This window comes from Littorina saxatilis, linkage group LG3, assembly GCF_037325665.1.
Source record: "Littorina saxatilis isolate snail1 linkage group LG3, US_GU_Lsax_2.0, whole genome shotgun sequence".
Taxonomy (NCBI): domain Eukaryota; kingdom Metazoa; phylum Mollusca; class Gastropoda; order Littorinimorpha; family Littorinidae; genus Littorina; species Littorina saxatilis.
In genome coordinates, this window is record NC_090247.1 from 71,134,980 (window position 1) to 71,153,094 (window position 18,115).

Consider the following 18,115-nt stretch of genomic DNA (forward strand, 5'->3'; position numbering starts at 1 on the left):
TAGTGCTTTTAGTTATGCGCTATAGAAATCTCCTTAATAAATAAATAAATTTTGTGATGAACAAATCAACGGAACATAAATGAAAAAGAAGACTAACATTTTAAGCTATGACAAAAAAATCAAGCCGATTAACTTTGGATGTTACCAGTGTCGCCACCTTTCGGGGATAAATACGGACGCAAACTTGAACGGGATAATGTAAACACATTCTGTACGTATAGACTTGCATCTAGGTTTTTAAGTTTCACAAGTGAGTGTATTTCAGCACCTCTTACACACTCAACACGTTACAGACTTGCATTTAGGTTATAAAGTTTCACAAGTAAGTGTATCAAATCGGAGAAAACTAGTCTCTCACGATGTTCTTTGATCATCGCCCGCCATTTTGTAAGATCAATTTACAAGTTTTATCTTCGACAGTGAAACCTGTGCTTTGGAACACCATACGCACTAATCGCAAGTCCACGAATAGCACAGGTTTCACATCTTCTCAGCCTGGATGTAATTCCATACACACTCATGTGCGAATTGTTTCCATTTAGCAGAATGAAACACGTCAAATGCCTTTGTTTTTGTCTTGGAAGAGGAGCTCAAGTACGGACACGGACAACACTACAGGCCATGCTGTACGTGTCGTCATATTATTACTCATTACGTTTTCCCGACGTCATGAAGTTATGACGCCATTCTAGCCCTTTTTTCTATGGAATGCCTTTTGTGTCTAAACAAACAAATCAACATTTGCTAATTTTCCTATAATTAATTTTGTCTCAATTTGCCCAAGGATTTAAAGATGTCATCCTGCGGATTTGTAAACTTCAGGAGTTAAACTACCCAAAACCATTAAAACATTTTCCGAGGTATTTTTCAAGGGGTTATTGCCCTGCCGTAATTATAGTCCTTACGGCAGGGCAATAACCCCTTGAAAAATACCTCGGAAAATGTTTTAATGGTTTTGGGTAGTTTAACTCCTGAAGTTTACAAATCCGCAGGATGACATCTTTAAATCCTTGGGCAAATTGAAACAAAATTAATTATAGGAAAATTAGCAAATGTTGATTTTTTTGTTTAGACACAAAAGGCATTCCATAGAAAAAAGGGCTAGAATGGCGTCATAACTTCATGACGTCGGGAAAACGTAATGAGTAATATGACGACACGTACAGTATGGCCTGTAGTGTTGTCCGTGTCCGTACTTGAGCTCCTCTTCCAAGACAAAAACCAAAGGCATTTGACGTGTTTCATTCTGCTAAATGGAAACAATTTGCACATGAGTGTGTATGGAATTACATCCAGGCTGAGAAGATGTGAAACCTGTGTTATTCGTGGACTTGTGATTAGTGCGTATGGTGTTCCAAAGCACAGGTTTCACTGTCGAAGATAAAACTTGTAAATTGATCTTACAAAATGGCGGGCGATGATCAAAGAACATCGTGAGAGACTAGTTTTCTCCGATTTGATTGTTTACCAGACGATAGAGCTATTTTAGATGGAAGCGTATGCCATCTGGTGACAGCTGTTCATTAACCAGTGTGTTCGTAGGAGTGCTTAATTTCTCTGCAGAAGATCCATGCGTGAAAATCGGTGAAGTCTTTCAGCAAATGTCGCAGTTTGTAAGCGAGTGCTACAGGTGCAAAATCTCAAACAACATATCACGTGAGAGATATGAAAACTGGCTAGCTAGAACCTCCAAGTACCAGTCCATATAAATCAAAAACTACCGCCCACATCAGCCCATTGCTGAACGTCCATCTGAAAAGGGCTGTATTGCAATTCTACGGGGATCTTCCAAATCTTGATCCGGTTGACTCTGGGTGGTTGTAGGATGGGCAGAAAACCGCCTGGAGTAGAACATACACCAACTGAAGTCATGCTAATTTTGAAGTGTGGCTGTGGAGAAATTTACCATGTGCAACAGCATGCTGTGGTTGCGCAGTCGGTCAATGTGCGTGTGCCATCTTATGTCGATGTCTACTCCTTGGAAATTGCACAAATCCGCACTGGTCATCCATCGTAGTCATCCGCACTGGGTATGTGCAACAGTCACCTTCACCGGTCACCAGCACTGGTCATCTGGATCGGTCATCCACACTGGTCATCATTTGCGGTCATCCGCACTGGTCATCCTTTTGTGATCATCCGCATCGGTCATCCGCACTATTCATCCTTCATGATCATCTGCACTGGTCATCCGCACAGGTCATCCTTCATGATCATCTGTACTGGTCATCTGCACTAGTCATCGTCCATGATAATCTGCACTGGTCATCCGCACTAATCATCCGCACTCGTCATCCGCACTGGTCATGTTTCATGATCATCTGCACTGGACATCCGCACCGGTAATCCGCACTGGTCATCTATCATGATCATCTGTACTGGTCATCTGCACTAGTCATCGTCCATGATAATCTGCACTGGTCATCCGCACTAATCATCCGCACTCGTCATCCGCACTGGTCATGTTTCATGATCATCTGCACTGGACATCCGCACCGGTAATCCGCACTGGTCATCTACAATGGTCATCCTTCATGGTCATCTGCACAGGTCATCCACACTGGTCATCCGCACTGGCAATTCTCACCGGTCACCCGTACTGGTAATCTACATGACATCCTGCGTAATCATCGGGCGTGGTCATTTATTGGTCATCAGGCATAGTCATCCGCTACCATTTCGGCAATTGAAAAAAAGGATCGATGGTGGCTGCCCTCAAACTGGAAACTCACTGCATGACCATGTCATCTTGTGTGTTAAACCAGCGTGGTCATCCCGCCTGGTCATCTGGAGTGGTAAACTACACATCATCCTGTGTGGTCATCGGCGAGGTAAAGTGCATACTAACCAGTATCCCTGGTTCGTCGCCATGACCTTTACGTTATGAGATAGAGGTCTTTTGTATATATGAGACATGGTACATCAGGTTTAGCCTCTTGACATGACGCCTAATACACCTCCTCGGGGCGTCACTAACTGACACAACACTGTGTATATGGTGTCAATCGCTTGGCGCTGTGACACCTTACAAGGCCTTTCGTCTGATGTATACATTCCTCACCTGACTAGATCTTTTTTTTTAAAAGAGCACAAGATAACTTTAAGTTATTCTGGGTATTACAGCCACTTTTCCAGGATTAAGTTGTTATCTGCTTGCTCACCGACCAAGTCACTCATTGATTCTGGAACCCACCAGGATGGTAGGGTCACTTCAACGACGAGCGCTTCATAAGCTGTCTCCACCTCTGGCGGCTGTGAGCAATTTTTGGGAAGTTGCAAAACATTTCCCAATCCACTCTGTAATGATATCTGTCCCTCTGTTCATTTGTCTTCTCTATCTTCTCTTTCCGCGCACCATACCCTGTAAGATGGTCTTGGAGAGCCCGCCTGTTCTTGTTACATTGCCATACAATCTCAGCTTCGTCTTCTTGACAGTGATCTTTGTAGTGATGCACGTGCTAAGTGATGGTTTTGCAGACATTAAAATATATGACCTTGACATTGTTTGACCTTGAAAACGTGTGACCTTCAGTGTTGGTGAACGTTTTTATTCATGGCAAGTTTTAAGAAGACATTTCGTCATTTTATCTTCAAAAATAGTATAATCCTTTATCATTTGAATGAACATTTAACATTCATATGACCTTGAAATGCGATGAAGGTCAAGCAAAGTGCAACAGTAATCAAAGCCCACAACACATATAAGCTTAAACCATTAGCTGTAACTGAAAAAATATATTGCTAAAACTAACTATATCATCCTGCTCCGTTAACCAGTTTTAACGGTCCCTCAACAGACCAGCCATTCGGGTTATAGTGTCTGCTTATCATGTAACTGTTGTTATGCATATTAACTCCCGTTTTATCTCCCGGAAAACATAAATAAATACAGTTCTGCTAGTTTATAGCATGCAGTTTCGACTATTTTGCAGTCTGGAATCCATCTTGTCCGCCATCTTGAATACATCAAAATGCCCAAGGATGACAGAGTGTCATCCGTCGGATCTGTAATCTACAGACATCACAGAGTTCACAACAGTCAAAACATTCTCCGAGGTATTTTTTGAGGGGTTAAGGTCAAAATCGGGAAATGACGACCTGACTATTACTAAGAGAGGGGGAGAGAGAGAAGGAGTGAGGGAGAGAGAGAGAGAGTGTGTGTGTGTGTGTGTGTGTGTGTGTGTGTGTGTGTGTGTGTGTGTGTGTGTGTGTGTGTGTGTGTGAATGTCTGAAGAGTACTCAGGTCCAGCGCGAGCGTTTTTTATTTTGTGCATGATTTTTTTCACAAGTTAGTGGAGCACGACTCGAAGCTGAGTGACAAACCTTGTAGTCTTTCTATGGAAGTAGTGGTCCAGTGAACGATACCTTCCGCCTCTCCGTCAACCAACAAGACTAGATTTGTAGCAGACAAAAAACAAAGTGTGCGTTTTTCCTGTCTTGTGAAGGCGATTATGTCGTTATAAGTTATCTGTACGTTGTGAAGACATTTCAAAACAAAATTTAGCTTTGATGCGTCACGGGATATAAGCTTATACGTTTTCATCCATGGAATTCTTTTTTCGTCTCAGCAGGGTGAATGAATTCATGATGTCTTTTCCGGAACTGGACAAGACTGGCCTTGCCAAGACTGAAACAAAATATAGTTCTACAACTTCTAGGCTTGGGTTGATTGCCCATGGTGAATTTCCAATGATTTGTTTGCACATCCCATGACAAATTCTCTTTACTTTGGTCATGCCATATATACGTTACAGTTCCGTCCATCCATGGTATCGCGTGATATTTTGTCTCGACGGGGTGAAAGAATATAATGACGTCACTCTCGGCAGAGACTCGAGTGACGTCATCATATTTATTGACCCAGTCTCGACAAAATATCAGGCGATACCATGGATGGACGGAGCTGTAACTTATACTTATTTACCCCGTTGTGGGGGAAAACGCAACATGGTTTTAAAATCATTTTTAAACTCTACAAATACTGCGCCCTTTTTGCTCCAGCGGCGGCCTTGGCCTTTACGGAGCAGTCCGCGCCCGCACCTTGATCTTGTTGACACACTATCAGGATTGGGGCGGGGACGTAGCTCAGTTGGTAGCGCGCTGGCTTTGTAGCCAGTTGGTCGTTATCAGCGTGGGTTCGATCCCCACGTTCGGCGAGAGATTTATTTCTCGGAGTCAACTTTGTGCAGACTCTCTTCGGTGTCCGAACACCCCCGTGTGCACACATGCGCACGAAAAAGATCCCACGTTCTCAGCGAAAGTCTCAGGGCTTGGAAAACACGAAGACACGCATGCATCATCTCTCGTCTCCGATTATCATGATCGTATTTCGATACTTTGACGAGACAAACCCAATGCTGGTGTGTCGAAGAAGACAGCCACAGCGGGCTTGTTCGAATCAAAGTATCACACCATATCTTCAACGTATTACCAATACCTGTCCCAATATAGACCAGTTGGTCTAAGAGGACGTTAAACCCTAATAGTCAGTCACTATCAGGCACCATGTGAGAGCCAGCCAATGCGAGCGCGCCCTTTCACGGCACATTCAGTGGGAGGGTGTCTTATCGCAGGTTTGGTTGGCGTCGCAGGGGTGCAAAACAATAACATATCATCGTGACTTAATATTTAAATGGCTTTTTAGTCTTTCCCACACAAGAACAGTGTGTTTTTTTAATTTATTTTTTATACTGTCCTGTGTGTGCGTGAATGACAGTAAATGGTTTTTTCTATCCTTACTTATCATCATCACCCTGAACATAGTGTACATATTATCATCATCACCCTGCACATAGTGTACATATTATCATCATCACCCTGAACATAGTGTACATATTATCACCATCACCCTGAACATAGTGTACATATTATCATCATCACCCTGAACATAGTGTACATATTATCACCATCACCCTGAACATAGTGTCATATTATCATCATCACCCTGAACATAGTGTACATATTATCATCATCACCCTGAACATAGTGTAGGGCCTACATATTATCATCATCACCCTGAACATAGTGTACATATTATCATCATCACCCTGAACATAGTGTACATATTATTATCATCACCCTGAACATAGTGTACATATTATCATCATCACCCTGAATATAGTGTACATATTATCATCATCACCCTGAACATAGTGTACATATTATCATCATCACCCAGTGACCCTGAACATAGTGTACATATTATCATCATCACCCTGAACATAGTGTACATATTATCATCTAACGAACCGGACTCTTATCTTTCAACAAAAGGTGGTCCTAGGTTTTATCAATTTTATCATATGAAATAAATGTATCATTCCTTTATTGGCCCATCACCTATCCTCCTGTACATTTTTACCCAGAGGCTTTTGGAAAAGAAGATAGCGGGTCCATAACCTTAACGGGCCCGTCACCTCCAGTCCTGGGGTCAGGACTGGTGCCCCCCTCCCTCCCTCCCTCCCTCCCTCCTCCTCCAATTAGCATATCAACATGGCTATTCCCTAATGGACCAAGTCCGTGGGACAGAAGAATCATCAACCACAGCATAGCAGCTGCGTCCCTTGGAAAGAGAAACTGAAACTGAACTCTACTACTCCACAAACGTATACTAGGAAAGCTTATAACAGATTAATTTCATGGAGGTGTGTTACCTGAGAATTGTTATGTCCATCGTGACGATCACAGATGGTTGAATGAAATGTATACATATTGAAATTAAAAGCCCCACATGATGTGCATGGCATGCGTAAATAAAATAAAAAAATAAAAAAGGAAACTTTCTGGATACGCAAATAAGGAAGTAAAGCGTCTGCACCGAATTGTCTCGAAGACACAACTTACGAGACAAGAGGGATTTCTCCTTCTTGTTATTGTCATTCAAACGTAAAGACCAGCCCAGAAAATTGCATTGCGGATGAAACGACATTTTACAACCTTAAACTGAGAAATAAAAAAATATTACCTTCATTTCCACGACGGGACATGGTTGACATTTGCATGTGTGTATTCCAGTTCCCCAACGTAGAATACTGAGGGCCCCAAAGGGTTTAAAATCGTGATCGTGATTGGCGTTTTTTGACCTTTCTGTGACCGTGATTGCTGAAATTTCCATTTCTGTGATCGTGATGGGACTTTGCCCGTGATCCGTGATGACAAAAAAATCAAGTCTCGTGATCGTGATCGTCATTTGTTTTCGTGATCGTGATGGGCATTATTGCAAAGCATTTTATTTTCAACGTAGGCCTACATTTTTCACAGCTGTATCACTCTATGATCCTCTATTCGTCAAGGAGCCAATCCCGATTGAAGGGAATTAAGCAACAACACATTCAGAAATATGATGTTGACAGCGATTGCTTCCCTTTAAGAGAACCAATCACACAAAAGAAGAGATCCAATCAGAAGGCAAATTGCTAAAGTCTGCCAAACTTCATCCAATGGAAGGGCTTCGTGCAAAAGTTTTGAGTGCATTCTGTCAAATTCGAATTCGAAGATCAAAAATGGCGTGCAGCAGTACTGTCATCGAACTTCTGTTATATTTTGTGGATTCAAGCCAGACCAAAGCAGGCGGCGAGAATGCCTTCCTTGGTGGAAAGGTCAGGCTACGGGTCGGTCTTTCCGAAGACGAAATATCAAGATATGTTGATCTATGTTGCTCTATGACTGTTCTGAATGTAGGCAAAGATCTTGAAATTTGTTCAAGATCTTTGAGTTTGAGTGAGATCATTGACATTGTCGACATTGCCACGTCCGGCTGTCACTCGCTCAGTGTGACCTCGACTGGCTCGAGATCGAGTCTGCGTGTAGCCAAAACCGAAACTAGAAATGTGTTTTTCATCCCAGCAACCTGGACACGCTTGGCATAGATTCTAATTGTCGCTTCTTTGCATTAAGCTTGGATTTATTTTAGCGCCTGTAAACTTTAATATCAACAATGGGTTAAATTCAGAAACAATGGCGGGGAGACGTGCCAGTTTGGGTCACTTGATCCTCATGTCAAAGACGATCAAAGTCATGTTCTTTGGGGATTTTGTCAGGCATGCTACTTTTCCGGTAATTGCCGGAAATCCGATAAAGCCGTTTTCAAAATCAGGTAAAGTCAAATTTATTCCGGTGAAGTTGAAACATTTCCGCAAAAACGATCCGTGTGAATATCGCGCAACGCGACCGGGCGCCGGTCTCAATGAAGCCAGCGCACAGTAGTGTTGTTTTCACCAGTTTGGAGGTGTGTTGAATGGTGGTGGGGGGAGGCTAAAATGGAATTTTTAACAAGATCACAACACTATTACAGCCCTGAAAATGATGCCCAGAATGCACCAGATTGCACAGATTTTAACCGTTTTTTGAAAAACAATTCCGGGGGGGGCATGCCCCCGGACCCCCCTAGTTGGCTCGCCTGCTTCGCAGGCTCAGGCTTGTGGCTTCGCCACTGGCACTGCGCGCTTCTTTCAGGTAAAACCATTTTTGGCCTGTAGCATTCCTGTTTGATTTTCAAGCCCATGAAACCAGGCGATGGTGTACCTCAAATTGTATGGCAAAGTTGAAAATAAAGAACCCATCACACATACATGTACTTTAATTTCAATCCACCCAATAGTTTTTGAGAAAATGGGTTTACAAGATATAGCTCTGGAAATGTGAAATTGTGTAAGTATATAATTCATGTGTGTGAGTGAGGGTGTGGGAGTTGAATGTGTATGAGTGGAGAGAGAGAGAGAGAGAGAGAGAGAGAGAGAGAGAGAGAGAGAGACAGAGAGAGACAGAGACAGAGACAGAGACACTGAGAGAGAGAGACAGAGAGAAAACAATGAAAACAACATTCTTGTTACTGATTACAAACCATGATATGAATTTCTATGTGTGTATGAAAGAGAACTAAAAAAATAATAATAAAAAAGTGCAACAGTTCTCACCTTGTGTTGAATAAACAATAGATCCAGAGGAGCGAATTACTGTGTGGTTGTGTTTACTTTGACACGTGCTTTCTGTACCTGCAACTTTTACCGTGACCGTGATTTGCCACTGGTGTTCGTGATCGTGAAAACAAAAATCAAGGTAACTGTGATCGTGAAAGCTAAAATTTCCCTTCCCGTGATCGTGATGATACCCCCCCTTTGGGGCCCTCAATACTGCGACAGGGCTTGTTTACGCTGTTTTTGGAGGTTTGTGAATTAGGTTACGTTCGAGTAACGCGGCTGTTCTAGTCATAGAGTATTAAAGGTTCATTCCTCATCATGAAACCCGACATGTCAGCCACCACATGAGTTTGTTTGTTTCGTTCATGGCCTGAAACTCCCACGGCTTTTACGTGTATGACCGTTTTTCCCGTCATTTAGGCAGCCATACGCCGCTTTCGGGGTAAGCCACCACATATAACTATGCTAAAGGTTTACTTGGGATGAGAGAATCTTTCATTTTAAACACATAGCAACATGCCACGGCCTGGCCGCTTTCTGTGCACAGGCCTACATTTGTGTTGAATTAATTTCGTAACTGACATAGGCCTACATTTGTGTTGAATTAATTTCGTCACTGACATAGGCCTACATTTGTGTTGAATTAATTTCGTAACTGACATAGGCCTACATTTGTGTTGAATTAATTTCCTAACTGACATAGGCCTACATTTGTGTTGAATTAATTTCGTCACTGACATAGGCCTACATTAATATTTGTGTTGAATTAATTTCCTAACTGACATAGGCCTACATTTGTGTTGAATTAATTTCCTAACTGACATAGGCCTACATTTGTGTTGAATTAATTTCCTAACTGACATAGGCCTACATTTGTGTTGAATTAATTTCCTAACTGACATAGGCCTACATTTCCCGCAGTGGGGCACTGCGGTTATGAAATTAAAGGCCCCTCCTGTTTTTGGAACCGCAGGAGCTTTCTAGTTTGCTGTTAGGTAGATTTTTGGTTCCTCTTTCCTGTCATGCTCTCTTTTTCTTCATGAATTCTTTTCTTTTTTCTGCCTTCTTGCTCATTCACCTGTATTTTTTCCAAAAATCTCTTCTCTTGCCGCTTGTCTCGCGATTCATGTATAGTTTAATCTGTTAGTGTTCTGATGTAAGTCCAGCAGTAGATAGGTTAAGCCTATTTTAACATACTGGAAACTGGTAATCTTCCAGTAGGTATTAATTTAGTTTTACTAAAGCCTGCTGGGACACAAGTAATAGGTTAGTGCATTTGTAAACAGGAATCGCTTGACAAGTGGCCCCCTTCATCCCCCCCTTCCTCGTCCTGATATGGCTCTGCGTAGTCGGCTGGACGTTAAGCAACAAATAAACAAACAAACAAATAGGCCTACATTTGTGTTGAATTAATTTCCTAACTGACATAGGCCTACATTTGTGTTGAATTAATTTCCTAACTGACATAGGCCTACATTTGTGTTGAATTAATTTCCTAACTGACATAGGCCTACATTTGTGTTGAATTAATTTCCTAACTGACACGAGCGTCAACATTCGGAATGGGCGATTCTGCTGAGGTTATGCCCCCTCTTTCTTTCGGCTGGTAACTGGCGCCACCTCGCGGCAAGATCACACGAGAAAGGAAAACAAACTTGCATTGGTCCCAAATAGCATATTGATTTGGTAACAGTTCGTGTGTAAGTCGTGCATTTTATACAGTAAACAGACAATGGTCGGTTCTGGTGAGGTTATGCCCCTTCTTTCTTTCTGCTGGTAACTGGCGCCACCTCGCGGCAAGATCACAGGAGTTGTCTCGCGTTATCACCCCAGAAGCGCTCATTAAGCTAACATATTCCCGTTCTGCATACAACACAGCCAAGCTGTTGAATTCTGGAAGTCGCAAGATTCTCTAATTCCGTGTGAAAGCCTATAGACACTTCTGTGATGGCATAGGCTTACATGATGGTATTCACACGAGAAGGAATTTAAGTTGACAATGTGAGGAATTAATAAAGAGATTATTTAATTAGCCTTATCTCATGTAAAAGCCTGGTCAGATCTGGATGGTCAGCCGAATCATTTCCATCGGAAGAACGGAGCCTTTAAGCTACCATGCATTACTCACATTCCGAGGGGCGCGTATCCCAGGAAGTAAATTGTAGAGCACATTGCATTGTGCAACCAAATAGAATTGAAACAGGAAAGTGTGTGCGTGGGGAGGATGGGGGGGGGGGGGGGAGACAAAGACACATATACAGACTAGACAAAAAATACAGTATGATATGGCGCAAAATCCGCGATCCATTGGTCGTCAAACACACACACAACACACACACACACGCACGCACGCACGCACGCACACACACATAAACACACACACACACACATACACACACGCACGCACATACACACATACGCACACACATACACACACCCACCCACACACACATACACACACGCACCTCTTCCCTATTTCACACACGGGATATAAACATTCTTCGACGAGGAAACATAAAGAGAATACTGCATTGTTTGCCTTGTGATCCCAGTATTACAGGACGCTTTGTGTTCGTTTTATTTTTAATTTAAAGTAGAAATGCCAGCGAACAGGAAAGGTTAAAGGCACAGTAGGCCTCCCGTAAATCATCACAGATACTGTCATGCTTTTACACACAGTACAAACACCCTTTCATGTAAACACTCACCGCTTGAGAACATCCTAGGTGCCCTCCGTAAAGAGCGAGCAATTTTCAAAGAATTTATTTTTGCGTGGTTTACCTTACCCCTGAGCCATCGTGAACCCGTGTGACATCCAGTTTCCTTTTTTTCACAATGTAGTCGTCAGTTTGTGATTTCCAATGCGACTCGCTGTAAGCTTATCTGCAATAGCACGTTATTATGTACCTCTGAATCTAAACGCAACAAATGGCTGCGATTCACACGAACTCTAGCGATGGCTTTTGACTGTTCAGAGAAACTGGCGGTAGGCATAACCGTCGTCTGCCACGAGAACCACGACCTTGCGTGACCCTGCTTCCGGGCTTTTCTTTTTTCAAATTTTCAAAACTTCGATTTGTGCTGATCTTGCCTTGATGAAAAAAGTTTTTTTTTATGATTTAAGAATGTTTGTGTAACAAGCTGTCAATTTATTATTTAGATTTTAAAAGTTAGGTCTAGCGCCAAAATATACCGCCCGATTGTCTGATCAGACAATCCGCAAAATTAATTCTTTGAAAATTGCTCGCTCTTTTCGTAGAGCACCCAGGAGTGAGTAGGGTGTTTGTACTGTGTGTATCTGACAGCCTGACAGTATCTGTAATGGTTTACGGGAGGCGTACTGTGCCTTTTAATATTAGAACGTTTAATTATAGACAGGAGAAAACATTCGCTGACTCTTCGATGTCATGTGTTGTGAGACGGAGATCATGATTATCGATGATTCAACACATTACTGGACTAAGTTCCTGTTCTTTGAATTGTTTTGTCATCACATGTACGTCCTCTTGTGCAACGTTTCATCTTGTCTGTACTTAAACATGCCAACAACTATCTTGTTTCTTGACTGTTGATTGGCAAATGTCAGTAGTCTACCTCTTTCGGTGTATTTCTTCCTCTAGAAATCTCTATTATTCAATATGTGTATTGGAATGTTAAAAGTCCTTTGTTTTTGCATACCGAGTTTTGTACGTTTCATATATTAGGCTATGAGGGTGTGTGTTGTGTGTGTGTGTGTGTGCGTGCGTGCGTGTGTGCTTGTGTGTGGTGGTCTGATGTGGTGCGGGGTGTAGTTGTGTGTGTGTGTGTGTGTGCGTGCGTGTGTGTGTGTGTTCGTGCATGCGTGCGTATGTGTGTTTGTGTGCGTGTGTGTGTGTGTGCGTGCGGGCGTGCGTGACTTATGGTTCACACTTCGCAACAAAGAAATACACACTCGGGGACAAACAATTTCTTTGCGAAGCTTGTACTTTATTTTTCTGACTATAAAGTGTTGGCTAAATGTTTAGCGTTAAGAATGCAAAGTGTAGTTGACAGCATCATACAGCCTGACCAGGTTGCTTTTTTAAAGGGGCGGGACATAGCGTCCCTACTGAGAATGGTTGACGACGTGGTATACAGTGCTCAACAAAATGATATACCTGGAGCCATGCTTGCTGTTGATTTTAAGAAAGCTTTTGATTCGATATTGCAAGAGTACATGACGTATGTGTTTTCCAAGTTTGGGTTTGGCAACGAATTTGTCAGATGGGTAGAGATATTAATGAAAGAAAACTGGAGCTGCATTGGATACGGTGGGTGGCTTAGCGAAGAAATTAGGATAGAAGGCGGGATTAGACAGGGATGCTGTTTTTCTCCTTTGGCCTTCATACTCGGTATTGAATTATTAGCCATTGAAATGAGAGGGAAAAACGGAGTTCATGGTATACCAATTAATAAAAGTGAAGATATTTATGCATTGTTGAAAATAGCGCTATATGCGGATGACGTGACACTGTTTTTACGAGACAGAGACGATATTAAACTTGCTTTAGACATCTTAAAACAGTTTGCAAGTATCTCCGGTCTTGAGATAAATACAAGAAAGACAGAAGCAATGTGGTTGGGATCGAGCATAGCGAGGGGTGAGTTATGTTTTGACTTAAATTGGAAAAATAAAATAAAGCTATTGGGTATATTTTTCTGTAATAGTGTACCCGCATCAAACCTCTCAGAAAACTGGGAAAGCCGTATTGAAAACATGAGCCGAGTCATAAACACGTGGCATAGAAGGAATCTTGGATATTTAGGCAAAATTTGTATTATAAATAGTTTTCTCGTTCCACAATTAGTTTACGTAATGAGAGTAATTAATTTATCAGAGAAGGTGTTAAACAGAGTTACCACAATGTTGAACCACTTTTTGTGGAAAAGAAAAACTACCAACAAAAAAGCATTTGAAAAAGTTAAAAGATGTGCGTTAAAAGCTGATTTTGAAAAAGGAGGGTTGTGTATGCCCGACATTAAAATTATGCAGCAATCGTTTCTGCTGGAATGGATAAGAAAGCTGCATACGGCTACTGATACGGAAAAATGGTCATTCATCCCAATAGCCCAGTTTTCTCAACTGGGTAGAGACCTGACTTGTTTTCGTGCCAAAGTAAAATGGAAGCAATTTAAAAAAGAACATGTTAATTTGGCCCCTTTTTTGGAGGAGGCCCTAAAAGTCTGGACAGAGAATAACACCCACACAGAAATAGAGAACCCACTGTTGGTAACAGTCTGGAATAATAAAAACATTATGTATCGAAATAATGTGTTATTTTTTAAGAAATGGACTAAATGTGGGATCGCATTAGTTGGTGATATATGTGTTAATAACAGGCTGTTATCCCTAGAACAGATTAAAGTGAAAGTGGGTACTTATCCTTCACTGATGTTAGAGTATAATGTGGTAAAGACTGCTGTTACCTCGTTTATGAAAAGATATCCGGCGTATATGCTCATGCAATCCAATGAAAACAATGTTCTGCTTTTCGACCATAAAGAGTTATTTACAGCACGTTCTTATAGATTACATTTAATAAGGAAAACTGAACACAACCCTTGTTGTCTGAATTTCTGGATGCATAAGTTTAATATAGAAATAACTAAATGGCATTGGCTCATCGTAAGGAATGTATCTAAAGAATCAAGACTGAGAGAATTGCACTGGAAGATACTGCATAACATATATCCGACTAATATTTTGCTGTGTAAAATGAGAATTAGAATGAATAACAAATGCTCATTCTGTCCAGATAAGATTGATTTTGTGGAACATTTCTTTTATGAATGTTCTGCTATACATCCAATTTGGGAAAGAATAACCAATAAGGTATTTCAGCAGTATAATGTTAATATAAAAATGTATGTTCAAACAGCACTTTTTTTTTTTTTGCACTGTTAGGATACATGAAAACACCTGGTATGTCAAACAATTTAGTAAACTATATCAATTTACTTATTATTGTGGCAAAAATGTGTGTGGGAAAATTCAAATACGGGAAACCAATAGAAATTGTGTGCATGTTTAATTCAGAGTTAGATTTGCGACACATATAGACTGAGAATAATGGTAATTGTAAAATATTTTAATAAAATTGTCCATTGTTGGAATTTGTCCATGATAGAGGTGAAAAGATTAGGGCAAAAGAAGTAAATTTAAATGTTTATTTTTTTTATTTTTTTATTTTTTTTTATTATTTTTTTTTTAAACCCTATCTTTAAGCTGTTGATTTAAAAATGTAAGAAAAAAGAAAAAAGAAAGAGGGAGACGGAAAAAAAGAGAGAGAAAAAAAAGAAAAAAAAATCTGCGAAATATCGACGGAATGCTTTTGCGACTTGGTGTGTAACCTATACGTTACACTCAAGGCGGTAATAGTTATTCACACACTGATACACTCGTCCTGGTCTTTTCGTTGTTATTGACACAGAGATCTTGCATTGCTTGGCGTTCTGAGTGTATTTCTCGTACTCACTTAATTTTAGAGCGACCACTCAACTGATTAGATCAGAAGCTTCATATTGTCTCATGTGTTTGATGTGTTCCATTATTTCAGTCAGAGACTGTACAGCACACAGTCACAGTCTCTGTTTCAGTTCTCGCACAGTGAACAGGTTGTCATGGTGACGGCGTTCTGGGCGTGGCGAACATCTTCATTCCTGTCTCTGTGCGCATGACAGTCGCCATCTTTTTCTCCACTTTGTGAGAAGGGTCAAGGCTGAAAGTGAATCTGCAACGAACCAATCCAATACTTCTTCACACAAAATGTCATGGATACGTGTGTATTTAAGGAGTGAGCGCTAATGTTGAATTATTCGTTATAAATAAAACACAGAAGAGATTTAAATTCGAATATAAAGGTCACGGGTAGAGCGACCGATTACTTAGTACCGAACCGAGATATAAAAAATAAAATACAAATACAAAAAGGCTCAAAACGCCGGTGGAACATACATGCTTATTTCAAGAACAGTTCACCGGGCGGGCGGAGGAGGGGTGGGGAGGGGGGGGGGTGAGGGGAGGGGGTGGAGTGCGGGGGGCACCTGGTGTCACAAAATAGGATGTTAAAACGGCAGTCTAAGAAGAACAAATGACGTTCGGTACTGTGCATGCAATCGATTTCCCCGAAAGCTATATACTGTCGAGATTTTAATGAACGCCGTAGTCAGATGAACCCATGAACTCGCGGACATGGGATAATAATTATTGTCTGATTGTCTAAACAAACACATTTCAGTGCGGTAACAGCTTTATACATTCTATTTTCCAATGGAATTCTAGAACGTGGCGTGCACTTACTAACTGAAGAAATATATACAAGCTTTAACATAAAATCACGAAGCTCGGTAAGAGTACCGCTGTCAAAGTCATAAGCGAAGAATGCTAAAAGTGAGAAAAAAAATTATTGTAAGCAGATCAACATGTGGAATTTGTCACCTTCTGAGGAGACGGCCAATCATGATTTTCTGTTCGTTCATAGCAAAGTGCTGACCGATACAGTTCCTGCACACACACAAACCAATTCGTTATGATCACATGCAGGAACACTTATAAATGGAACATACCCAGAAAAGATCACAGCGATGTACAACAAATGGGGTGTGCACATATTTACAAACAGTGACAATTAGAGAGAGAAAAATGTATTGTAACATGCAACTTGAATATGACTCGTGTATTTCAGAGACAACTGAAATGTTCAAACTCAGTAACTTCAACCGCGCAACCATAAACACATACAATGACAAAATAACATAAACAAAAATACTTTACCAGACAATGTATATTATGTTTCAGCTCATAGTTGTGAAAGGCTAAGTATTTACACACACCAGGGGCGGATCAGTTGCTTTGTAAGGGGGGGGGGCACTTTGAATCGAAAGTGAATGTGATGGGCGCGAAGCGCCCGAATTTGCTAGGGGGGTCCGGGGGCATGCCCCCCCGGAAAAAAATTTTGCCCAAAGAAGCAAAATGGTGCCATCTGGTGCCATTTGAACTTAGAAATGGTCATAGAATCAGCATAGAAAAATCTTTTTTTTTCTTCTTCTTTTTTTTTTTTTTTTTCGGGGGGGGGGGGGGCACGTGCCCCCTGTGCCCCCCCCCTCGTCCGCCCCTGCACACACACACACACACACACACACACACACACACACACACACACACACACACATACACATACCAACCTACCCATCCCCACATACACACACAGGGACACACACACACACCACAAACACATACATACCCCCCCACCACCCACACACACACACACAAACGATCCAACACCCCCCCCCCCACACACACACCACCACCACCACAACCAAGCCACCTCCCACCCACCCACCCCTCCACCCCCTCCCCTCACACACACCTGGGACCAGCAGAGAACGGGATAAAGGCGTAAGCATCTCTCTCCTTCACATTATCCGGCAGGAACCGCTCTGGCAGGAAGGCGTGGGGGTCATCCCACACCGTAGGGTTGTGGTGCACGTTGTAGATGTTGATGGCGCACAGGGTGCCCGGGGGGAGGGTGGTGCCCGCTATGGTCAGTGGCTCGGTCAGACTGCGCGACACGACGGGCACCGGGCAGTGGAGACGCATGGCTTCTTTGATGACCATGGTCAGGTAGTCCAGCTTAGGGAGGTCTTCCCTGTGGAAGGTCCATGCAGTGAAGCGTTATACAATTAAGGCCAAACAAAACTATACGTGGTTTATTTTCATTTCTTAGTCTTAGTCTCGGTATGGTTCGCAAAATGTGCCAGAGTTTGTTTTGGGGGGATTTGTTTTTAGAAATTACAAACAAGTTTTAGGGTCGGCGGCAAAAATAGAAACGATCGATCGGCTCACCCTAAACCAACATATATTTTTGTTTGGCCTGGAGAATTGGATGATACGGTCCTTCTTGTGCGAGCGATCTGACGTGCAGTGGCATCGCACTTTTAAGACACCCCCCAATTTAGGACCTACTACCCCCCGCGGGTTAGGGGGAAGAATTTACCCGATGCTGCCCAGCATGTCGTAAGAGGCGACAAACGGATTCTGTTTCTCTTTTTACCCTTGTTAAGTGTTTCTTGTATAGAATATAGTCAATTTTTGTAAAGATTTTAGTCAAGCAGTATGTAAGAAATGTTAAGTCCTTTGTACTGGAAACTTGCATTCTCCCAGTAAGGTAATACATTGT

The 18,115-nt window shown here is 41.8% G+C and overlaps 2 protein-coding genes across 2 annotated transcripts in view; both read right to left on the bottom strand.

Annotated features, from left to right (window-relative positions):
* The window catches only part of LOC138963168 (tereporin-Ca1-like), a 114,091-nt gene extending 107,062 nt beyond the window's left edge, over nucleotides 1-7,029 (bottom strand). Inside the window, exon 1 of the mRNA XM_070335207.1 lies at nucleotides 6,965-7,029. Coding sequence (XP_070191308.1) covers nucleotides 6,965-7,001 — 37 coding nt within the window. The 5' untranslated portion in view covers nucleotides 7,002-7,029. The remainder of the gene's footprint in view (nucleotides 1-6,964) is intronic.
* Nucleotides 7,030-12,863: 5,834 nt separating this feature from the next.
* Nucleotides 12,864-18,115, bottom strand: part of LOC138963165 (cytochrome P450 4F2-like) — a 29,236-nt gene continuing 23,984 nt past the window's right edge. The window contains exons 9-11 of the mRNA XM_070335200.1: nucleotides 17,306-17,584; nucleotides 16,375-16,440; nucleotides 12,864-15,667 (exon numbers count right to left, since the gene is read on the bottom strand). Of these exons, the coding sequence (XP_070191301.1) occupies nucleotides 15,556-15,667; nucleotides 16,375-16,440; nucleotides 17,306-17,584 (457 nt within the window). The 3' untranslated portion in view covers nucleotides 12,864-15,555. The remainder of the gene's footprint in view (nucleotides 15,668-16,374; nucleotides 16,441-17,305; nucleotides 17,585-18,115) is intronic.